This window comes from Gymnogyps californianus, chromosome 11, assembly GCF_018139145.2.
Source record: "Gymnogyps californianus isolate 813 chromosome 11, ASM1813914v2, whole genome shotgun sequence".
NCBI lineage: Eukaryota > Metazoa > Chordata > Aves > Accipitriformes > Cathartidae > Gymnogyps > Gymnogyps californianus.
The window spans coordinates 8,745,911-8,771,745 of record NC_059481.1 but is presented as its reverse complement, the minus strand read 5'-3'; the positions used below and the strand labels follow the sequence as shown (position 1 = coordinate 8,771,745).

Below are 25,835 nucleotides of genomic sequence, written 5' to 3'. Positions count from 1 at the left end.
TTGGTTGTTTGCTTTTGTGTGTGTGTGTATACTTCTAAGTAAATAATGCTTCCTGTGTTGGGAAAGTAGAGCAAACCGTGGTAGATGAGGTAGTGGAATATTCAGGTACAGTGTGGGTCTGCTGCAGTCCTCTCTTACTGTGCAGCCCTGTGTAGGCGGTTGGATGAAAAAGAACAGACAAATCAACATTCCTTTCCCTGAACTCCCCAGCATGCCTCAGCTGCTTTCACTCAGCTCCAGAAAGGGGAAATGAGACAAAAAGGAGCCACTGGTGGAGTGCTTGCTAATTAGTAACACTTTGCTGTATGCAAAAAGCAAAAATTAAAGGAATATCTACATGCTATTGAAATTTCAGTATGTGAGAACTTAAAGCATCAACAGAGATTTATTTCAGAGCTTTTAACTAGTCATGTACTTAGAAGAACAAGTTTTTTCAGTATTTTCAAAAGACCAGAACTTGTCAGGCTGCTTATGCTGCCAGTTTTTGTGTAAGTTCATTGACCCTGTAGACAGTCTGAGTGTTTTCTGAGTTACCACTTTATCAAACTAATTTGCATGATTTTAAAGCTGTTGCTTGCTAGAAAACAATCTGGTGGGGGCGCACTTTGTAAACACCCTTTTATATAACTTTGCTTATTCCTTTTGGAAGTGGGGAGGGGAAAATCGGGAGCTACAATCAAAAATAGCATAACTGAAAAGTGATTTTCATGCTTTCATAAAATATTTCACAAAGTAGTTTCTTACCAAACTACTCTGTAGGATTTCTTTTGTTTTCACCCAGATAAACACAATTTTACATGCAAAAATGTTATGCTTCAGTAATTAATGTGTAATTACCTATTGTCACCAGATAATGTGGAGGCCAGAGGTATAAATGGATTAAAAAAGGATTAGAGAAATGAATGAATGATACATTCATGGAGGAAAACAGTGAGAGCTGGGAGAGTGTAATGGGGAAAGGATCACTGTGTAGTTCTTCTTCCTCTTTTTGTCCACAAACATCAGTTATGGCCACTGGAGAGAATACTAGTCTAGATTGATTTATATGTCTGTTCTGGTGTTCTTACTATTGTTTAAGGTCTCAATGTAGAAGGCAGTGGGCCTATACATGAGAACCAGATCTTTGTACAGGGTATTGCTTTGTATCGGACCCTGAATGCCCAAGAGCAAGAACCACAAATTGTATCTCGGATTCTTTTATGTTCTTTGGAGGGGATTCTGACTGACAAGTCAATGAAGAGCAAAGATTAAATCTTCCAGCTCTTTACTCCACAGAATTAAATGTTTACAAGTACATACCTGGTCTGTGTTACAGTATAACAATATAGACACATACTTCCACTCATGGTTTCCACAATAAATGGTAGGGTGTTTTAGAGAGGGTAAGTGGTGAGACTAAGGTGATGATTAGATATGAAAAGTTACATGCTGCAGCCAGTTGCCCTGCCAAAAAAAATCTGTCACCACATGTGATAAATTCTGACGAGTAGTAGTTTATTATAATTTGTCTTTGTGCTGTATATTGATTTCAGTTTCTGAAAAAATACAAAATGTGTCTTTTTTAATACAAGTTGAACTCTAGCTAAATTCCTTCCATCCTCAGGCAGTAACTGAAAACCAAGCAGAACTACTGAATAAGGTCAGCCCCAGGTGTGGGCTGTATGATATGCAGGTAGAGCTGCACCAATACCACTGTAAGGTACTTCCAGTCTCTACTGCTTGTTCATGCCTGCTCACCATCTGCTCTTCTGTGCTGGCACAGCACTTTGTGGGACCATGTTTTGAAATGGACTGGGGCTTTTTTCCAGTAACACCTTCCCCTTCCCTCCTCACCCCCCCCCCCCCTTTTTTTTTTTAGTGTCAAGATCTCTTTATATTATCTCTGTGTGTATATATTACAGTTAATCCTGTTGCCTAAGTTGATTTGCTCTGCAGCCCCACAAATAGTTGCATGGATGTAGAGTATTGTATGTTAGTGCTTGGAATAAGCAGTGGGGTGAGACTGCCTAAATTTTGTGTTTCTGTGGAAGACACTCTTCGTCAATATGTTCTTCCTTAAAGGTCCATATGGCTTTTGATGTCTGTTAAGTTTTTTAGATTACTTGGAATTACCTAACAATGGGATATGGTAATGAAAATATTTTAGGGCAATAAAGAGGGAGTTGTTAAGGTGAAAATATGTGATGGCAGGCATGAGACTGCTCAGGTGTTGTATGTTACTTTAGCACGTAGGTATACCTGAGGAATAAAAATGCTCCTTGTGTGTTCTCCCACAGTAATACGAATAATAAAAATGCATGTTTGTAATGCATACAGACTTTAAGTTAATTTCTTTGTTGACATTTTAATGTTATATCCTAGCTATATTTGCTGTGGTGCCATATGAAACTTCTGTTGGGAAACAGCATCAAAATTTTTTTTTTTAAACATGACATAATTTATTTTCACTAGAGTGCTGCTGTCCTTGCCAGTGAAAGAAACGCTGCACAAGAGGTGCGAAGTAGTATAGAAAATCAAGTCAAAGAGCTGAGTGAGGAAAACGAACAGTTGAAGAGAACAGTTGATGAGCTAGAGAGTAAAATTGAAGAGTTGCACAAACAAATTGATAATCTGAAAGGAGAAGAAAATCTAGTGAAGGAAAAAATAAAAAGATACGAGGTAAGTTAAGAAAACAAGCCCCTTAAGTAGTCTCCTTCCTGTTTGCAAAGGATACATTGTAGAACAAAAACTGACGAAGAGGAGGATGGGTAATGTCATTGAGAAGGCTAAGCAAAACCAGCAGGTTGTCAAGATGCAGGATGCAGTTTGCTGACACGGATAGGAAAGATTTCCCCAGTGAAAACCAGTGTAAAAGCAAGTCACAGCTTGGAACTGGGAAGATCAGTGGTAGGCCAGAGTGAACATACTTTATAGGTCAGTTTACTTGTCAGATTAAAGGCCTTGCCACTATTTCTAAATGTATCACATTGTATCATTGCAGGAAGAGAAGCAACAATTAGAAGAAGCTTTGAAACATGCTGAAAAGGAGGCAAAAGAATTGGTAGTGTTAAAAAGGTCTTTGGAAAGCCAACTAGAAAATATGCAGGTAAGCACAAGAGCAATTTGGAATATTTAAGTTTTAAATTTCCTGTTTGTTTACCTGAGTCACCATTGCTTTCTGCAGAGTAACATCTCATTCTTTTTGAAGTACACTTTGTTTTAAAGTCCAGACCTCGCTGCAATGTTCAAATGTTTCCTGAAAGCATAGCATCATCTAATTAAAACTGTTTTCTTGCTAAAGTCAGGTGTGTGGTGGGGTTTTTTTTGGTTTTTTTTGTTTTTGTTTTGCTGCCATGGATCTAGCAAAATTTCAGGGAGATGAATTGCAAAATAAACTGCCGAAGGTTTTATGAATCTGTTTTATTATTTTGAATGATCATTCAACTCTGGTTGTGTGTAGATATTTACATGTAAAAGAATAAAAAGCTGTACTTAGATATAAATAAAAATATCGGTAGTAGACAAATATCAGGAAATTGGCTTCTCTCTTTATTTTTTACGAACCTGTCTTATTTGCAAATGTTGCATGGAACTGGTATATTTCATCACAAAACCAGAGAAGTTTAACACATATCACTAGGACTTGCAGCCTCTTAAACTCTGTATGAAGTCCTTTTTCCACCTTGCTCCTTAGCCTACTCAGTACCCAGGAAAGGATATGCTTTCTCCCCAATTAGCCCAGAAATTAATCATGTGGAGAATGCATCTGCTTCAGAGCAGTGGAGAGGGATGTTGGCAGCATTGTGTATGAGTAAAGATGGAATTATTCAGATGGAATGAAAATTCAGATCTGTTTAGTAAGGAGATGAACGTGTATAAATCTTAAAACTCTTCTTATTGACGTCATATTCTGTATCTGAAAAAGTTGCAAACATGATCTTTCCTCTTTGTAATTCACCTTTTACATGTACCCAAGAAGCATCTATTTCTACAGTATTGGACAGTTTAGAATTCTCTTCGTTTTGCTTCTAGCAGCAAAGTTTTAAAGTGATTTTATCAAACAAGTCAGACTCAAAAGTGAGGTACATTGCTGGCGACCCTTTTTTAATTGAACACGTTTTGCCTGGTTGTCTTCAACACAAATTTTACATTACTGTTCTGAAAATCTGAAAATGAAACTTATCTGTAAGTGGATTATAAACCAAGGGAAGACTGTGTTAACCAGCATGTTCTCATGGTTCAGTTAATTATGGTAAAAATTAAAAAATAACAACAACAAGAAAATACTACTATGTCTTTAAAATGGAATGTGCTTCAAGAATATAAGGTTTTAACAGTATGGGTAAGGAAGTTTTGTTTCTACAAAATTATGTTTTTAAGCTGATGTTCCTTGTAACTACATCAATAAGTGTTTCATCTGAGGCTTGTGGTCAGTTGTTTTCTTTTCTTTTTAAATCTGTTTGTCTGTTCTACCTCACTGATTCTCCAAATTTGCTTGTATGTATTGCTGATAGTCTGCACAATCACAATAGATGGCCCATTGCTCATCATTGGCTTGCATTGAGCGCTGTTCTCTAAGAACTCCCTTCTGTCACAGTCTGGCTTGACCTTCCTGCACAACATGAATCAATGCACCATATGCATCTCCTGCATCTTGATTAGCTTTGGGTCAAGATGCTTGAAAAGTGTGTTCTGTCTTTTCTGTTTACGCATCCTTCAGGGCGTCAAGCCAAGTAATGCTGCCTCCAGGCTGGGTCTCCAAATTAAAGAAATCTAGGAAAAGTGACAGATAGGAGTCTGTCTTGTCGTTTTATTCACAACTTATGTCTAATTTCTAGCACACCAAATTTAATCCTCTTTCTGATTCTACACTCTTCTTGTCCACCGGATAAGAGCACTAATGGACTTCAGGATGTAATCAGCGGTCCCTTTTGTTTAGAACAATTCAGCCTTTCTGTCTTTTAGATTTTTGCTTGTTTTAATGAATAATGTTGTTGCAGTAGGCTGATTTGGCCTTGTATTACCTTTGACAACTTACACGACAAACTTTGGCACAGTAATAATGCTTATCACAGTGGAAACTTAATTCCTGACTGGCCCATCTTGCTTTTTACATAATACAAATTACTTTTAATGGTGGACTAGTGTAAGAAAGACAACGACAATATGAATTGAATTTTAACAGTTACTGTAAACATAGCCAAATCTATTCCTCCTCCATCCCAAATTTCTACTCAGAAAAGTTAAAGCTGGAATACACTTAATTATTATAAAAAATTTGTTTTAATGCTTTTTTCTAAAATCAACCTCAGTATATATTGAAATTTTCTTTATGGATGGTCAAGCAAGTAGTATTTTTTGTAGTGTCTCATGCTGTGTTATAACCTGTATGTTAGGGTAGCCTCCTCTATGTAGTCCACTGTTTCAAGAAATGAAGTACATCTTAACATTTTTGCAACATTGAGAAGACTTTTGGTAGTTTCTTGAGAACTCTCTTGGGAAAGGAAAGAATTTAATATAATTATTATGCATCTTAACCATAGCATATATGGTACTGCAATATATTAAAAAATATCAGTTATACCAACATTATGAATGGCAGTGTCAAGTATTCTGTGCTTTTTAAATTAAACAATCAGAATACAGGATCCTTTCCATGGGTGGAAGAATATGAAGCTTATGTTTTCATTGTGGTAAATAATGGTAGGCACATAGAATTAGTGTTGCAGAGCACTGTAAGTTGAAATACATTCTTAATTTCCAGTTATCAGTTGAAAGAAATTATTAGTTTTGTGAAGAGAAGGTTCAACTAATATTGTTTGGAAAAATAAAGAAGTATTGCAATAATCTTATAGGTTACTATGAAAATAAGTTACTACTTTTGTTTTCGCCCATTTTGTTTTCTTTTCTTCTCTGTGTATGGGGAAATGTGAGTGTGTTCTATTGTTATTTTATGGCTCCCTGTCTTCTGGACCAATGTCTGTCCACCAACCTGAAATTGAGAAATACTGTAGAGTTAGCCTCACTTGTGCTGAAATAACACTTAAGCTTCTTCACAAAGTAATTAATTGTCGCTACAGATTGGCTTTAAATTGGCAACTGACAAACTGTTTACTTGACTAGTGCTTACACTGTAACTGACAGGCCAGCCAATTCCAGTGAAAAGTACTCAAGGATTTTTCTATGTGAAGGGGACTCAAATTAGAGGTTATACTTGAGTTGACTGTTGAAGCTGTCCTATAGGACATCCCAAATTTCAAATATTGAAATTCAGTATAGTGTATTGAAAGGCTAGACGCTGAGGAAACTGCAGCATTTAGATAGTCGGTAGCAACATTTCCATTGCATCGTGTTTTTTAACACCTGAGTTAAGAAAAGTGATATAAATGGAAGTTCAGTTGTTTCTAGCATGACATATTAGTCTATCTCAAATATTAATGTTAAGCTAAGCATGCTAATTTTTATCAGTATTTTTCTCTTTTATCAGCTAATCTAGGAAAGGGAAATACCATATCCTAATTTGTGTTGCCCAAGGAAAATGACTGTTGATGAGAAACTATATATGACATGCTATTTCCCTGAGTAACATTACAAGAATGTAGTAGTATCTGTTGTAATGCAGGGGTTTTATTAAAACGAAGATAATTTCTGTTGCAATGCTATTTTCATGACGAATATTTTTACCCTATACCTATGTTAGCAAGTTTTCTGCTGGCTACATTTTAGCAAAACAACAAGGACCTTATTATGCTTTAGTGGTAATTTCACTATTTGAAGAATAAATGATTCTATGGCATAGTTACTAGCTAAATAATACACGTCATAATATGGACACCTATTAAATACATTTTGAGAAGAAAATTATGCAGAATGGTGGGGTAAGAAAATCACCATTTCCAGCCAAGTAGAATTCATCAAGCTCAGAGAACAATCAGCTGTTATGCACTTTTCCAAAGAGAACGGTTGTGCATGTGCACCGTCTGATTGTGCATTAAAAATTTGTTGATTTGGTAAGAAACAACACTGCTGTACTTTTTTTTTTTTTGGTCTTGTACTTTATATGTACCCAGAGAAGCCTTTGCTTTCTCCAGTCACTAATAAATGTTATCTACCAGAAGGGGAGGCTGGAAAGTGATAGGATCTTTACTGGGTCCAGGAAATGCTTAGTCCTGTGATTCTTATGGCACATCAGATGGCTCAACAGATACTGATGCATCACAGGAGGGACATGGGCATCGGAGATTTTAACAGGTGTGGGGGGAATGAAGCACCTGAACTTCCGTTCCCACGATACTCTGAAGCAGCATTGCCACTGTCAGTTTATTGTTGAACTAATTAAAAACAAACTCAGCAAAACGGAAATATCTCCTTGGAACAGGTCAGTTATCTAGGAATTGCATTTTCTATTAAAATAATTGTGATTACAACTTCACAACACTTTCTAATTTTTAGTAATGTACTTAATATTTATTTTATCATCCTTCTTGGTGACAAACAGTAAAAATATGTTGATGAAAATGGGGAGATGCAATGCATGAAAAGTACAGATTTTTCTTTTCAGGATGCCACAATATAACGCAAAGGAGAAAAAGCTAAATTTCAATCTTGGGCATCTCAGTCTGCTACATATGTGAAAATCAGGCAAAAGTTCGCATGACCTGATGAAAATTGAGGTGATCCACTGCTTGCATCAAGCCCCCTGTTATTATTTTCTTCAAATATTTTAATTATTCATACCTATTATTACTTTGGCAATTGCTCTAGTTAGTAGATGAAATTTCTTCTCATATTAGTGATTGATTTTTTGTTTGTTTGGTTGTTTTTTTGGTTTTCTGTTGTTGTTGATAACTCTGAAGTAAAGAGAGTGACTAAATTTGCTCTGATGTTTACTTCCCTTTTCAGCACACTGGAAATGCAGAACAGCATCCTGCTGGCACCATTATTCTGCCACAATGTATTTCACTGATCTGTGTCTGTGCAGTTTGTTTCTCAAGGATGTGTAAACAAACAGTAAAGTTAAATGATCTGTGAAAGGCTGATGGAGGGGGGCACACGTAAGATTTTTATAACCTGTTCAAATATGGCACATTAGGAGGGTCCCAAGATTTCAGCAGCTTTTAGAACTGAAGTGCTAAAGTTGAACCTTTTCAAGGTTCTTAAAATCCTTTGGGGTCAGCTAAACCAATTCTAGTTGTAGAATTAGGCTTTGGAAAACAACATCTGTTAGCCCCCAGCATGTTTTAGGGTTATATATACACTTCTTAGGCATCCACCACAACTCCTGTTTGTATCAGAGATGTCTTTTGTTGACAGGTTATACAGGAACGTAAGAGAGACAATGAATCTAAAGAAATCTCTAACTTTTTGACGATATTCTTTCTTTTCTCTTAGAACAATTATTTTTTGAGATTCTGATCTATATTGTCTACAGAAATACTACTGTGTTTTCACATTTAAAGTTTTTTGAAGTGTAATAAAGTAAGCATCATAGGTATTAGATATTCAACAAAACTTTATATTTCCAATATTAAAATGTAAAACAATGTTTTGGAATGCTTTTTACAATTTATGGTGATTTTAATTATTTACATTTTTCTGTTGGAACAATTTATACTGTCCGTAATCTGGTTTTAATCAATTTAATGGTGCCTCTGAGACTTCATAAAAACAAACTCTTTTTCTAGTCTTGTAGTGTCTATTTAGAATAGGGCCATTAAGGTATTTTATTATGGAGGAAGAAGGAAGAGGTGAGAGTCCCAACATGCAGATGGGAGATAACCTGCTTTTCTTGTATTGGCATGAACTAGTGACAGTCAGTTATTCTGCTGATGGACAGTATTTAGAAGTTGGAGGCTGGTAAGTTCTTAAACATCATGAATGTGATAGCAGAAACATTTGGAGCTCCTGGTAGATGAGCATACAGCATAGCTCTGCAGTTCATTCAAAATTTAATCCAGATAATGAAGGTCTGGTGTGAACATTAATGGCAAAAGTTCTTTCAGGAAGGGAATTTCTGTGGTAGGAGCTGCAAAGTTCTGTTTGCACAGTATCTGTCACAATGAGACATCATCTTGGTGAGGGCTGGGTGCTATAGAAGCACAGCAACGGGAAAAAAAAATCCCCACTAGTTATTTCTCACTCATTGTAGGAACAGATTTGCATTTGATTTTATTTTTTTTACCTAGGAAAAAAGGTTGTTGTTGAGAAAACTTTTAAGGGAGCATTAAAGGGAGCATATAGGAAAATGTGAAACCTGAAATGGATATTGCATCTTATGCAGGAGGTAGGATTTGCTGATGTGTGCAACTGCAGAGGAGTGCGTGCTTTGCATGTGACAGAATCATGAAAGGGGTCTACGTTTGGTCCTACAAATGTTGCAACAGTGTTTTAGGAATTTATAGGAAGGATAAAGCACTGCATCACTAAAATAATGTTTGTCCTATACTGGCTAGCAAACTGTAACTCCATAAACTTTTTTTAATTTTATTTAAGTTTGTCTTAATGTTACAACAGCTGGTGGTATTACTGCTGCACAGAGAGTGCTATAAAACATTCCTTTAAGGCATTAGAAAAGAGAGTCTACATTTCATTATATATATTTTTTAATCTACTACAGGAGAACATCCGTTGTATTTCGCAGCAACGGCAACAGTTAACTCAGCAGTTAAAAGATGAAACTCACCAGAAGGAACAGTTGAAGCAGATAAAGAATGAAATGGAGAATGAACGATGGCAACTGAACAAGACTGTTGAAAAGTTACAGGAGGAGGTATGAGTTCGCTCCAAAGAGGTTGCAGGAGAAGCAAATGAGCTGCCAAATTGTAGAGAATTTTTTTTTTTTTTTTTAAATGTGTAAAAGAAAGTGAAATGCAAACTTCACTATTAGTCTCTTTAGCCTAGAGACTATCAATAAAAGCTTTCAGGGCTGGAACAGTGATTGGAACACTGCTATCTCAAAATACTGTTGTAAAACAGTTCTGTTTTGTTTAAACAAGATCCTAGATTTGAGTTCAGTTCTAATGTATGCTACAGCGATATTTCAGAGTTTTACAGCTGATTCTCAAAACTCTACTGCATTAGACTTATTTTGCCATCTGTATGTAAACTGTACATCTTAATATTGATATACTGAAGTGTAACTGCAGTTCATTATGTCAGTCAGCTGGAAGAACTGCTGACAGACAAAAAGAGAATAGTCTTGCCACACATACTATTAGAAAATAACCTTACTGTTTTGTGTTTTCACACTTCCACATAGAAATTCATTTGTTTGGGAACATGTTTGATAAATTTTCCATTTGAAAATACTGAGCTGAATATCGAAGCTGGAGAAAAAAACCTTTTGGTGTATTAAGCAAGCTAGAACCTTTTGTAGCACTATTTTAGGAAAAAAATTGTATGTACTTTTTTCCCAGATGTCTGAAATGGTAGAGGTCTCAAGAACATCAACTCTGGAGCTTCAGAACCAGCTTGATGAATACAAGGAGAAAAATCGCAGGGAACTTGCAGATCTGCAGAGGCAATTAAAGGAGAAGAACCTTGAGGTAGAAAAATCACACCTGACAACCATGAGAATGCAAGATGAGGTAATGACTCATAAGTTCAGTGACAAATTCTAACCTTTGACCTAGAATTCAGCTCAGAGTTTTCAAGACAATGAATGTTTGCTGTCATGCTTTTGTGTACTTCATCATGAGAGACTGATCTCAATCAGCATGCTTTTGAGTTTCGTTCTTCATGATGATGATCAGCGTGTTACCCCAGGGAAATAGGGTTTCCTGTTTATGATAGATAAATCCAGTGTTTGACAAGCGAATGTATCTTAAGTGATATGACAAGGATTCCATTGATGATCTGCTGTTCTTTTAATGCCTGCTACTGAAGGAATTGAGAATGTGGAAATATTCTTGAATTAGGAAAAAAAACCCCAGCACTTATTTGGGGGGAGGGGGGACGGACATACGACCAAACCCCAAAACCAAATTCTGGCTCTAAAGGAGTTGACATACATTCTCCTCTTCATTCATATGAGCCAAGTTGCAGATTTAAATGACAAAGGTGCCTGTGCAACCAAGAATCAACCACAGTCTTGAAGTGTCTGCCTCTTAGCATGTAAATTTTGCCATAAAGGCAATCCAGTCTTTTAAAGATCTGCATATACTTGTTCTGCAATTGGAAAAGCTATGAGAATACACTGGTCACAGATATTTTCTGTATGTGGAATATTTTAATAGTTTGATTTTTCCAGTTCAGAACTTCTCTTATGTTGCCCTCTCCCCTTACAAACTTGTTTTAAATTCAGTTTAAAAGAACAGCAATAGAAGAAAGTATAGTTCCTATATATCATTCTGTCTTCCTTCTGTATTTATTCGATTCAGGGATGGAGAGCCTTTGTAAAGGGATGAAGACTCATAATGAAATGTGAGAGATAAAACTGGGATATTGAGAACATGGCTTTTAAGTTGAACAAATGAGAATAGACAGCTTAAAAGATGTGTGTGTGTGTGTGTGTAAATATGTATACACACTGTGTTTACAGTTATTGTGAAAAATACTTCTAGTGTTGTCTATTACAACTACAAAACAAATACAAGGAAAAAATTTCAGAACAAAAGCATTATTTGACAAAAAGATAATCCAAACACTATATAAAGGAAAAATATTACTGGTTGTGGAATTCTACATCTCCATGAGGCAACATTTAAAATCCTAGGGCTTTAAAAATGTAGTATGGCAACTAGCTGCAACAGAGGAAAGAAAATCTGAAAATATAGGATAGGCAGGTTAAACAGCAGACTTTCTAGAGAGACTAAATATTCAGGACAATTGAAAGTCTTTATTATCTCTTCCTCTTTTGTGTTTAACAAGAAGTGCAAATAGATAGTCCTTCCATTCAACATGAAAGAGTCTGTTGTCGTCAAAATCCTCTTGGGTACGTGTCATAGTGCACAAAACATTCTTTTTGAGAGTCTCATCAAAAGCCAAGGTTTGTAATGATCATGGCAACATGAGTATCATCTTCTTGTTCTAGCAGAAAAATTATGAAACAGTCTTGCAAGGCAGTATGGGAGTTCTTCATTGCTGCGTCTCTTTTAAGTTCTCTGTGGATACATAAAAGATACCAGTCTTGAAAGTTGTCAATCCAATGTCATTCTGAAATGTTAAATGCGTATGAAATGCTATTAATATACAGATCTCGGCACTTAACTAGCTGTTCACCAAGTCATGCAGATGTCCAACGTTTTGTTGTCAGGACTTAGCAATAGGCAGCAACCTCTGTAAACAGTGACTAATACATTGTTTTAGCTTCATCACTAAAATAAGCACTTGACTAAACAGAGGAAGAATATGGAAGACTGTATGCTGAAGAAAAAAAACCCTCATCATATATTATATATGTCACAAGTTAAGTTACAAGTATAAGGAATGATCACAGTCTCACCTGAAACACCTCTCACTACTTATATTTTTTTTAAAGTACTATGAAGGTTTTAGATAATTTTATTGAGCACACACTGTTGTTAGAATAGGAAACTTTTGTCCTCAGCAGATAGCCCTACTATATCTAAAAGTTATACTGATATATATATATATATTAGCAATTATGTCGTTGGTAAAATGCTGTTGTCAAAGTGCCTCAGACATATAAACTACATAATTATTTAAAAGCTAAAGTATTGGTAGTCTGAAAAGGAAAGGAATAATGTTGCAAAAGTTCCAAAGATATAACCATTTAGAAAATTGTAAAAGTTTTGGCTTGCTGTAACTGGGTAAAAAGAAATTAAAAAAACCCCAAAAAACCCACTATGTATAATTGTCACTGTAAAACCTGTAGTGTGAAGCATCTCTTTAGATCTAATATTTAATCCAAGTTTATTTTCTTGGTGCCATCTTGTGGATAAAACAAAAATTACTGTGAAAAGCGTATGACTCAATGCAATTCCTGTCACGCTTCCGAATCTGTCATGTTTGTAGTCAGTCCCTTTACTGACATTACTTATTTATAAAAAGTACAGTATAAAGTGTATTACCGTAATCTTATTGTTTCAGATGCGTCTTATGGAAGAAAACTTGAGGGACCACCAGAGAGCTCAAGATGAGGCAATAACAAAAACTCAGTTACTAGAACAGACTGTGAAAGGCTTGGAGTATGAACTGGAAGCCAAAAACCACCTAAAAGATGATCGGGCAAGACAAATCAAACTAATGGAGGTAAAAGACATTTTTAAGGGTTGGTATCTTATTAGAACTGATTAAAATAATTTTGGTATTTCACATGGATTCTGCCTGGGAAGAAATAAAATAACTTGATGTTGTTGAAAATCCGTGTAGTACTACTGCAGGAATTATTCTGGTATATTCTAAAGGTGATCTGTTAGCATATCTATCGTAGCATGATGTGTTCTAAATTGCAATTGTTCTTTCATCATTTTAATTAACTTTCTTTTTAATTAATTTTCTCTAGAGTTTATCAGGCAAAATTGTATTATTTTTGTTCATAGGCCCATCAGTCAGAACTTCAAAAGTCTTTAGAAGTGTAAATTCTATTTAGCATCTAATATCAATTCATGTCAGGAGCCTAAATAACATCGTTATTCTAACTATGTTGTTACAGGGCTAGCTTCATAACTGTTCAGTTCAACTAAGCTGTCATTCGACTTCTATAAACAAACACTTTTATACCATTGTACTCATATGAAAAGAAATTTGTCTTCCAAATGTATAATGTAACTTAGACATTTTAAAGACAGTCTCTAGAAACATTACAGAATTTCTCTTATTTTCTTGAAATTGGTGGGAGTGATTAAAAAAGGAAATGAAACTTCTATTTTACTTCTGTCAGACAAACAAATTCGCCTTAAAGGCTTATCTACCTGCCATCTCTTTTTCTAGATTCTGTATGTGTTTTCAGAGGCATTTCACTTTTCAAGCCTGCTCTTTCAGACAGCTTGAGTCCTTGAATTTTACGGAAGAATGCCCTGGTAGCAATCTGAAGAGGATGGGAAAGTAGTATGTTGAAATTACTTTTCTTTGTTCCACTTAGGACAAGTTATCTCACCTGGAACTTGAGCTTGATGAAGAAAAGACTAATTCAGATTTGTTGTCTGAGAGGATCAGTAGATGCAGAGAACAGGTACTTGAACAAGTTTTCCAACTGCTGTATAATGATGAGGAAAAAGTGTTATTAGGATCACAAACAATATTGATTAACTAAATAATGATTAGCAACAGGGATTATATACTATACTTAAGCAGAGTATGTAAATCCAAAAAACCAAGGTTCACAAACATGATTAAATATGCTCCTCCACGTCATCAGAGACCGATTTTTTTCCTGCTTTCCTAACTGGAAAACAGACACAGATTGCATATAAAGACTGAAGACCAGTATCATCCTCTGATGTTCTTGATGCAGTGAGCTTCATCAAGTAATTATTGATGCACGCAGAGATGATGCTATCTTAGGCTTAGTTTTAGGTGGTGAGGCTATCAGAGAAAGCCTGTTGTAGAAAGTATCTTAGCTTGAAAAATCACATTTTTTTAACCTTACTGAAAAGTAGGCCAGCACAATAGAGTCTGGATTTCAAAGAAGGAGGAGCTTAAGAAATTGTGGAATTAATTAGTGAAGTCAGCTGAACTGAAGATGCTGGCCAGTTTCAACAGAGAGGAAGCTTTATTTTCATTACAAGTGTAAAAACTGATTAAGGTATATCAAAGATAAGACAGTTGGAAAGCGTTTTCCACATAAAAACATCAGTCATTAGTTCCAGAAGTGTTATACGTGTAGATAGCCCAGAAAGAGGGGAAGAAGGATTTATTAACAAGATTGTGTCTCATGGGGCAGAAAATGTAAAGATAAAGTGAGATTTGCCAAGCTAAGTGAGACCTATCATAGTAATTCAAACAAGTAACAAAAAGGTTCTTGACTGTATGAGTAGAAGAAAGAAGTTGTGGAAACTGTATGATGAGGTATCAGTCAAGATAAAAAGTAATCCAGGTGTGCCTCCTCAAATAAATGAACATTTTGCCTCTGTCTCCAGTAAGGCCAGTGAATGTGCAGGTGCGGGGAAGTGGAGTGGGCTAATGGAAATGAAACCGTTGAGCTGGAAATCACCAAGTCTAAGAGAATGAGGAGTTCATTGTTCTGAAGAAAGAGGCCTTAATAATAGTATTCAAGATTTCTGAAAGAACTGACATATGAAATTACAGGTCCTGTAACAAAGATTTATAATAAACCAGAAAAGTAGAGAATAGGGCCTGATGACTGAAAAAGTAAGCAGAGTGTCCATGGTCAAGTAGTCAGTATTATGCAAGTTTTTGATTAGTCCATAGAAAGGAGTATGGTGATGTGGCTGTCTTCGAATATCACGGCCTAGACAATGTTCTTTGCCTTAGTTTTACATTCTGAAAGATGTGAAACTGATGCATAACTCATTGCAGCATGTCTACTACTGTAGCTTTACATTAAGTACTATACTTCATTAGTAATTTCCTAGAAGTCCAGGAGACAATTTGCATTGAGGTACAACCCATGATAGTCTGTTCTGTTTTCATTTCTCTTTCTTTCTCCGGAAAAAAAGAATTGCTGACATTCTTTTGAATAGCTTTAATTTCAGAGGGAGAACAGAAAGTAAAATCTTAGTTTCTATGTCTTTTCAATGAAATTGTATATTCCACTGAGACAGCTGGAGAGTTTTAAAGTGAGGTAGAGCTCAGCTTTCTTTCATGCATCCTTGAAACAACAAGGCACCATTACTACTTTGTTGGGACTCAAGTTACTGAGATTCTATTTGATTGCAATATGGGCTTTTTGCTATTATTCCATTGATATTGCACAGACTGAGTCAGTGGGTGAAATAGAATGTAAAGGACCCATAATAATGTGGGGTCATGCTATTGTTAAATTAGGAAGCCTTTAATACTGGAGTCTATGCCTGTGTTGTAAGCCTGGGATAAAAGAACCTGAGTCATAGCTGCATTAGTGGGTACTCTAGTAAGTTAATTTGCTAACTGAATGGAAACCTAGAATACAGATGGGTGACCAAAATGTTACATAATGGGTAAAAGACGTGTTTATTTTGAGGTCTGGAGGTTCTCATTTCACACATGAGTTACAAAGGTTGCTTTGTTTTGATTTTATGCCAGAATGACTAAGTAGTCAAATTACTAAAGAGTATTTCAGGGTCTGCTAAGCATTTATAATGACATGAGAAATTATAATGGATTTGTTTTGGTAGTATCTGTATTTCTGTAAATGTTTTTTTTTATTATAAATGTGTTATGTTAATATACTGATAATGAACTATAATACTCAAATTTCTAGTGAAAACAAATTGAAACAACTGGTTCTATTTTACATAAAGCTAAATGTTTGAATAAACATTGGCAAGGCTGATAGTTCACATTTCATTTACCATGAAATGTTATCCTTTTTTAATTTAAACACCCTTTTGAATCTGGGAATGGCTGCATGAGACACTGTTCTCATCTTCCCTACCTCATTCTCGAGAAGTACCACAACAAAGTGGAAACAGTAGAAAAACTGGGGGGAAAGGTGGATCATATCCTATTAGTTTTTAAATGATAAGGTATTAGCAACTCTGGGAAGAGCAAAATGGTCAACAAACACACATACATAGAAAGCTAGTGTGCTCAGCTGCCCTTTGAGTCTAAAGCGAGCAGGGACAGGCACATTTTAGTACATGATGATTTTTTTCCTACAAACAAGTGAAATGAAGTACCTCTTGCCATTTTGTTTTTGCAAACGTAATTGAAAAATACTTAAGATACACTCATCAGTTCTTGTATTCTGTGAAAATGCAAACGTGAGTCTATTGACTTCAGAGTTGTTTCCAGTAAGTGTGAAGAATGGACTAGTTAGTTTCCATGAGAAATTTAGAATAAATACAGAAGGATAAAATTGTATTGACTGCATCATTCACTTCCTTTTGGTAAAGCGTTCCTGATGGATAGCTGTATACCTGCTCTTTAGCTGGCACCAGATGTGGGAAGCAAACAAATTAAAATGTGGACATGAAGGTTGCTTTTCAATTACGAAGAATCAAAGGGGTTTGTTTGGCTTTAGCTTGGTTTTTGTTGGTTAAACATTGGGTTTTTTGGTCACATACTTGAGAATTGTGTATGTAGGTCTATATATATATGTATAGGCACATATATATTTTTTTTACTTTTCCCTACTTAAGTATTAACAAGAAACATAGGCTGTGAACCTAGTGCGAGATGGTAAACAATGGTGATAGCATCTAAAATATTATTAGAAATCAAATTGCTTTCACTAATAATGAACTCAACAGCTGCTTCTAAAGCTGGCACAAAATGCAGTTACGTCTAATAAAGCGTTGTAAAATCTGATACTATTGCTTTTCTCAATTCTTTGTTGTTAGCATTCTTCAAATCCAGCTGTGATAACTGTTGCCTTAAGCTGCAGAAATAGTTTATTCTTTTTTGAATATATTAGATATAGGAAAGGTAGAATGTGAAGCACAAAGCTCCGCATGGTATATACCGAGAGCCTATCTTAACTGCTGTGAAGTAAGTGAAAAGTTTGAGCACATTTTGGCAGACAACTGCTTTTTTCCTTTGTGCATGTTAATTATGTGTTTACTAATGAAAAGTGCAAGGAGATAAGTGAAAACAGTTTCCACCTCCCCCAGCAATAATTGTGTCCTGCTGCCCTTCTCTTTTTACAAGCTCTTGTATATATTTGCATGTAGCTTTCCGATCCTAATCAGATATAGTACTTTTTCTCTCTCCTGCTGTTTTCTGTGAGGTTACTTTTACCGTGAGGTGTCCAACAACAGTAGCAGTCATCTTGGAAATATAATAATTGTCCTCTAAATAATTCCTTAATTTGAGATCTTGGGAAGGTTGCACAAATTTGTCACAGCCTTTGAGCACAGTAAGAGCACAACAGAACTTTAGAGTGGTCCATTAAGCAAGTTCCTACATAAAACAAAAACCCTTTCTTCAGTTAACAGATGCATTTTTAATTAGTCATTCATTTTACTACAAATTTTGCTTTATTTTTTCTGTGTCTGTCTTCATGGCTAAAGCAATTACAGTGGAATAAATTCTGTGTAATCCCTCACGTTGTATGTAACTTTTTTCATATATTTCATGAACAAATGCAGCTATTGTATACATGAGTGATTCTAATTTTTATATCTAAAATAATATTTTAATATATAAAATAATATTTTACTATATAATGTATAAAACATTATTATTATTATTAGGCTTCTGTGTGACAATGAGAGCTTTTAGGAAATTATCCAGCTGTTGAGAACACAGCCACATGCTAACATTTGTAGTCCAGTAACTTTTAGGACCTTAGTTTTCAGGAATGCCTTCTACTGTTCTGAAAGCATGCTGTGACATAACATATGCAACTGCATGCGTTGCTACCATTGTTTGTATTCATATATTCATTTCAAAGCTACAGAAACAGTGTAAATGACTTCTTTTAAACATGTGATTAACTAAAAATGTATCTTTTAATATTAAAAAGGCCTAAGGTAAAATTTCATGTGCTCTACTTGTTTAACCTTCGCATTCTTAGCATTGCTTTTGGGTTTTTGTATGCAAGAATTCCCAATGGCTTTTGAAAGACCTTTAGTGAGATAAATCTGTAACTTAGAGCCGCTTAACTGCGATGGTGTGTTTATGCAAGTTCATATGTAACTATTGTAAAGCAGGGAAGAATGCTGTGGCCGCTGAAACCTTTGTCAGTCTTTTGCAGGTACAGTAATTGGCATAGGTGTTCACTGTGTTCCCCATGTGATATTCATCATAGTAAACATTGTGCAGGGAGTAGCACAAATGCTGTGGTAACATTAGCTGTGCCTGAAAAGGCATTTGTAAAGACTTGAGGGCAGCCTCAGCAGGAATGAGAGGCAAGAAAAGTATTTGGACACTACAAAGTTTTTCCTTTAGCCCCTAAGTTTCAGTAGCAGCTGTTAGGCAGTTTAGAGTTTCTCTTTGATCCTCAGAATTTTTTTTTTTTCCCAGTCAAGTCCAATAGTGGGATAAAATAAACGAATTGTGTATTCTTATCTTGATTCTGTATTATCAGGTAGTTTTTTAACATCTTACATACGGAGAATATACTTTCCATTTGGTTATTGAATATGCAACTGAAATATTTACAGAAACTGTAGCAAAAGTTGTGTTTTAACAAAACAAACAAAAATCACTCCCCCCTCAAATCCAGAAGTCAGTACTCTTGTGGTATGACAGACATAAAATTGACTGGACGAGGGGAGCAATGTTCTTACCCAGCATGCATCAGAGTCTGTTGAAAAAGAGCTTTTACTATTCTCATGGACATAGAAAGCTGTAATTGTACGTAGAGTGTCTCACTGAGTTCTAGGCACTTCTCTGCGGTTACCAGTTTGTGTTTAATAAAGTCAAACTTTAAAGTAGACTAGTCAGCAGCTTAAAGGTAAGGTGCCATTTCAGAGCTTCAGACTTAAGTATGAAGAAAACAACTGTAGAAGGTGTTTGAAGACTGATGTGATGTTCCAGAACTCAGTTCCCTGCCACATGGTATGTCTCTCATGCAACATTTTAGAGTTCAGTTCTCTGCTACTGAATATATATACTGAACATCACCAGTACCCAATGTGGCTGGAAAATGCCTAGAATAAGCTCTGGGAATAACATGGGCTTCCCGAAGCAGAAAATTTTGTTCAAGATTGTAATTGTAAACTTCATCTGAAATCATGCGCATGTCTTGACTTCTAAGAAAGAGCAAGTTTTTTTCTCATTGCATAAGTATATGTACTATATGTATAAGTGTATATATACACATACACACGGTATCTCATAGATAAATGTAAATTAAATCTTTTATTAAATTTTCTGTCATTTCTTTCTGTAATAGATTGAACAAATGAGGACAGAGCTACTTCAGGAAAGAGCTACAAAGCAAGATTTGGAGTGTGACAAAATTTCATTGGAAAGACAGGTAATTATGGCTGGCATATCATCACAGTAGCAAGATAAGAGGCTGGGTATCTGCCCTCATTAGGAAATTCAAATAAACATTTAATTAATACAGTATTTGGTAGCTGGCACTATCGCACCAGCGTGTGCTACTGGTATTATGTGTTAGTAAGAATAGATTAAAAACTGTGAGCATCTTAATACTGATACTCAAAAGAAAATATTATAATCTTGAATTAAGTCTTCTCTTAGTATTTTTTTCTTTCTGTACCCTCCGTTTTAGCTTGAGGTTTGTCACAGTTTATATATTTCATATACTAAACACTCATACTGTACATACGTCTGTTTATATAATATAATAAGACATTTTTGTTGTGGTGAGTGCAGGCATCTCTCTACCACACAAATTCTGTCTATACATTTGAGGATCAAAGACATTAAAAATAAGAAATGTGACAGTTGATATGGTACACTTGTTTTAGAATAAAACTGAGATATCAATATAGAAACTTCTAAAAAGCACATGTACAGAAAAGACTATAGAATATCAAAGACACTGTTATCCAGTTTAGCTGTAAATCCTTTGACCACTTTTGGAGGAGCTGTTCTTCAAAGTCTTAACAGTACTTCAGGAACACTGTTGAAGGTAGATTATAATTTCAAGCAATTGTGATTTTAGTTGAGTATTTTCTTCTGTAGGAGCAAAGAAGTTAAAAAATGACATGCCTCTGAAAGAAAACATACAGATTTGATAGAGAACTGCTACTCTCTGTTGTCTAGGAAGGAATATGACTCATATGTTTCAATATCTGTGATGGAAAGTGCATTAAAAATACTTCCTAGCTTTTTGCAACTTTTTATTCTGCAGCTCAGTGGTCTTTGAAAGCAAGATTACTATCATAGCCCCTAGCTGAGATCCAGAGGAAAGCTATCTTAGAAAGTCATAGTATTATTGACAGTCTCAAGAACATAAAACAGACTGTAATGGGAATTTAGAGAATATGTTTATACCAAACACCTAATTTGGTACCTTAAATTATGTGAAATTAATCCGCTCTTAATTGTTTGAGGAAAAAAAAATGCCACCTACTGGTATATCCCATGTACATCCTTATACTTTAGTTCTGACTTTTCTGTCATAGCTTTTTTAGTGTTTGAGATCTGAGATCGTGGTTTGAAGTTCTGTAACAAAGAGCTTTATTTTCTGTTTCTCATGTAACTCTTCCTTTTTTTTTCTGGCAACTTTATCATTAGGTCCCCATTGAAAACGTAAATTACCTAGCCTCATAAAAATTAGAGTGTAAGTCTGCGCAAAAAGTCTACTTTTACAAATCATGCAGCTTGCCAAGTTTTTCAGACTATTTATGTAGTAGGAGTAGCATTGGATAGTTAAGAAAGGAGCGGAAAAAACCCACAGTAATAGCTTTGATAGAGTAAAGCGATACTGGATGCAAGTAATTTCTTTGTCTACTTGTTTAGCCATACACCAGTGAGTTACAGGGGAAGAATACAGAATTTGACAAAAGAATTGTGTGGAGAATAAGACAGATCCAATGCTATTTGAAAAATCTTGGCATATTAAAAAATGCTGTTGGAAGGGGCTTGCGACCATCTGAAGTTCAAGGGTCCATTTAAGCCTAAAACTTTAACTCAAGCTTAACACTAAATTCTTTTTAATAAAGCACAATAATAGAAGATTTGTTTGTAGTAAATAGTAAAATCTCACTGACTCTCTTTTTCCATATTTACTAAATTAAAAATATACTGATCACTTAATGTTTGCCTGGAGAAATTTATTTTGTGTTCAGGTGATATTTGTTAATATGAGCATGTAGGTAGTAATCGAGTATTTTCCAACTATAGAACAAAGACTTGAAGAGCCGAATCCTTCACCTGGAGGGTTCTTACCGATCCAGTAAAGAGGGACTCGTTGCTCAAATGGAAGCAAGGATCACAGAGCTAGAAGAACGACTTGAAAATGAAGAGAGGTGAAACTAGTTATGTTAAGATCAAAACATGCATGTTTATGTTTGTTAATATGACCTCTTACTAATATTAAGTCTCTGATACAATTAGCTTGATTTTTTTTTTTCTCACAAGCACCAAATTAAAATGGTTACCGTTTCATACAAGTATTGCAAATTTTCTTTTTGACTGAAAGCACACTATAAGTTGCCTTATAAATTTAAAACTAGGCACAGTGCTAACATGGTTCCATACCTCATTATTTTATCAATGTTTAACATCAGTAACAGGCTTAGAAATATTAACTATAGTTTAACACTGCCATTTTTATGTTCACTTCATTGTTTAATCTTGGAGGAATGTATATTTTTTTCTAAATGTTGCTATGGAGACAGAAGAAATTCCCCTTAGTGGTTCGTGCTTTTGAACAAATTTCTTAATATGTTGCATGGAATCAGTAAATCAAAGCAGGGGCCGTCAGTATTTATTTAATTCTTAGAAGATTGCTAAGGAATTATGTCAGCAGGACTGGAAGTATTTAAATTCCTTTTTTTACAAGCCTGTCTTTTGTTTGTTTGTTTTTTTCTAGGGATAGAGCTAATTTCCAGCTAAGTAACCGCAGACTTGAGAGAAAAGTGAAGGAGTTAATGTTGCAAGTAGATGATGAACATCTCTCATTGACTGATCAAAAGGACCAGGTAGAGGGAAAGACTAATATGCAAATATCTGATATTAATCCTAGTAGCATAAATCATCATATATAAAAGATATGAGAAGAATATAGGTAGATACTGATTACTCTGTTGTTTATGAACTCCCATTTAGTGAGATTTGCAGTTCCCATTGTCATCGTGTTCTTTTGTCTAGTACTAAATTGTTACTCATTTCTAAAATTATGAAAAGGAAGCACTTATAGAAGCAATGCTGTAATTATTTTAAGAAATAATTATATTTCTTATAATCCTATACAGGCAGTATAGGATCCTATAAATGTATACACCAACATATGATCCTATAAATACATACACCACAAATAATATATTCTGTTTTGCCACAATAAAATTTTGTTTAAAGAAAGAAGCTATTTATTGTGAAATATACGCTACAAGTATTAAGCATATGTTGATATTCTAATAGCAATGTGCTCTACCATTCCTGTGGTCTTTGTTGATTCCTTGCTTAAAACATGGTTTGTTTCAGTACGTGAGTCAAATAGTTAATATTCTGCCTAGAGAATGAACACTATGTTTCAAATTGCAGATATCTGTTAAGGGAACAATCTTTTAAAATCCTCTGAGTTTTTAAAACGTATTTTGTAGTATCTGTCTAGTAAAGTTGCTTAACTTAGACACACTAATAGCTCCAGTCTTCCCTTATTGATAACCGGCTCTTGCTATCACATAATACTGTCTTACTTTACCAAAGCTATGTTTGCTTGTTTTCTTCTTAAAAAAATTGTATCCCATCACTTTTCTCAAAGTCTAATGCTGACTTTCGAATATTTCTGAAGCATAGGATTACAGTGTCACTACACTGGCAAAGTTGTGTCTTTATTCTCCCTCTCATAGATGCTGGAAGAATAAAATTCCTTTATTAAAATAGTCCTCTAATCAGCTGACATGTAAATATTTCAGTTGAGTTTGCGTTTGAAAGCAATGAAACGTCAAGTTGAAGAAGCTGAAGAAGAAATAGACAGACTGGAAAGTGCTAAAAAGAAACTCCAGAGAGAACTGGAAGAGCAACTAGACATTAATGAACAATTGCAAGGACAGCTTAACACTGCAAAGAAGGAATTAAGGTAGGATTACTTGTCAGATCTTACAATTGTGTGTCACACCGCCACTCACAAGATTGATCTCTTGCTTCTTTAGTCCGTAAACTGAGGGCTTCCTCTAACAAACTTCAAGTTTGTCATAAGCAGACAGAGTTTAAGAGACAGACATGTGAAACTCTTCTGCATTTCCTTTCTCTACAAATGTTCTCCAACTCTTTCCAGGGTGCTCTAGGTGCCGAAACCTTCTTTCCAAGCTCTGTCTGCTGAATAAAGTCATTGAGGCAGGGAATAAAAAATGGAAAAAGGTGGGGGGACTCGATACTCTTATCATTTGTAGTAATAAAAATTTCCTGCTAATGACTGAGAGGTACAGCTATCCTGTGTTAGTTTTCCTCAGCCATCTTTGAACATCTCAGTGTGCAAAGTTTACAGTTTCCCCTCTCTGTGATTTGAGTTAGAGATGCTTGAAAATATGATTGATTGATCTTCATTCTCTTGCTTGTTTCTTTCATGTAAGATGTAGTCTGTGATAAACTACCCCTATTGGAGCACAGGTTTCTTTGACATCCTTTAAAAATGTAAATCCTACCTATCAATGTTTTAAGCTTTGCATAAGTGTTCTGCATGTAGATGTGCAGTTTTAATAGCAAAGACATGTGTATTTTTGTTTTAGTAGACTGAAGAAGTCACCAAGTAAAGTGTTGGCTGATTCTGATGATGATGACGATGATGATTTCAGCACGGATGGTGATAGTCTCTGTGAAGTACCTTCAGGAAATAACTTTTCAAAAGATGATGACACAAAAATCTAAATAAGTATTGAATTTATGATTCCTTGAAAGTACTGGAAGAATAACATGAATTATCAAGAAACTGGATGTTCTAGAAGCCAAATGACATAAAGAGATTTAAGAGTTGGGAATACAATGTTTTCATCCATACTGTGCCATTTTCTTATTTAGATATCCACTGTTTATTATAGAAAACAGAGTTGCATTATAAAACAAGGAGATATATATAACTGCTACTGAAAACATGGAGATAATGTTTCACATTGGAAAGGTGATTTTGCTAAAATTCTGTTTAAGTAAAAAGCCATTTGAAAGTAATTAAAAATTAGTTTGTAGTTATTAAAAGCTTTTCCCTAAAATTAAGGAAACCGCAGAAGATTATTTAATAATTGTAAGTAGGGGGAAATGATGTATAAAATGTAAATATTTTAAACCTGATCTTTTTATTGACTGCTTTAATACTATTTTGTAAAGTTTCAAATATAAATCAGTTTCATATGTAAAGTACTTAAATGAATGCTATATTTGGGTTTTAACTAAGAAGAAAACAAATGAAAATGAATACATTTTGTGCATTACAGAGCAGATTCACAGTTCCTTAGCCAGGAAGTACATTTCCATTTTAAAACCAGTGCAAGTTTTATTGTATGTATTCTGTATATTAGAGATCAAATGTTAATCCTGCCTGTTGACTTTAAAAGGACCATCACATCTGCATGATGAGTGAGGCTTGCCTACAGCTTTCTTGTAAACTTCGTTTGGGAAGGTTTCTGTTCTTAGTAGGGAAGGGTGAGAATGAGGTCAGTTATTACTTGGCATCTTTCATTTCCTGAAATGGATTCCATACTGCCAGAGGCAGAACGTTATAGGCCTGCTGATTTGAGGGCAGCAGGACAGGTTTATCTTAAAGTCTCTAAGGAGTCCCACTCATTCCAGTAAAATTACTTGTGGTCTTTGAATTAAGTACATGCTTAAATCTGTTCATTAACTGATCCCAAAATGTTATGCACCTGGCAAGAAATTGCACCAAGGAAACACAAAGCATGTAATCTGGTTTTTCTTTCTAAGCTGTTCTTGAGCATCTATTTGTGATGTATTGCAGTGTATGGTCATATATGCAGATATATATTAGTATTTCAGTTTACAGAAGTATCTGCATTTTGGGTGATCCATCTCTTCAACAAACCTTGTGGGAAATTTAAAAGAAAAAAAAAATTGCAGATTTTATTTTAAAAGCATTTTCCATTTTATTACTAAAAATATTTTTTTGCTATTTATATTACACCAGACCATTTTTGCTCCTTTGCAAATCTATAATTCTAAGGGAAGGGCACTACTACATAATTCTGTTAATAAACCAT

General features: G+C 35.0%; 1 protein-coding gene across 3 annotated transcripts in view; it reads left to right on the top strand.

Moving 5' to 3' along the window:
* The window catches only part of CGNL1 (cingulin like 1), a 62,314-nt gene extending 37,336 nt beyond the window's left edge, over positions 1-24,978 (top strand). Inside the window, exons 9-19 of one of the 3 annotated variants that reach the window (XM_050903274.1) lie at positions 2,452-2,658; positions 2,981-3,085; positions 9,596-9,748; positions 10,395-10,565; positions 13,030-13,191; positions 14,024-14,113; positions 19,883-19,966; positions 21,808-21,932; positions 22,499-22,607; positions 23,544-23,707; positions 24,360-24,978. In XM_050903274.1, coding sequence (XP_050759231.1) covers positions 2,452-2,658; positions 2,981-3,085; positions 9,596-9,748; positions 10,395-10,565; positions 13,030-13,191; positions 14,024-14,113; positions 19,883-19,966; positions 21,808-21,932; positions 22,499-22,607; positions 23,544-23,707; positions 24,360-24,495 — 1,506 coding nt within the window. In that variant the 3' untranslated portion in view covers positions 24,496-24,978. The other 2 variants (XM_050903273.1, XM_050903275.1) reach the window with 2 other exon arrangements.
* The last annotated feature ends 857 nt before the right edge of the window (positions 24,979-25,835 follow it).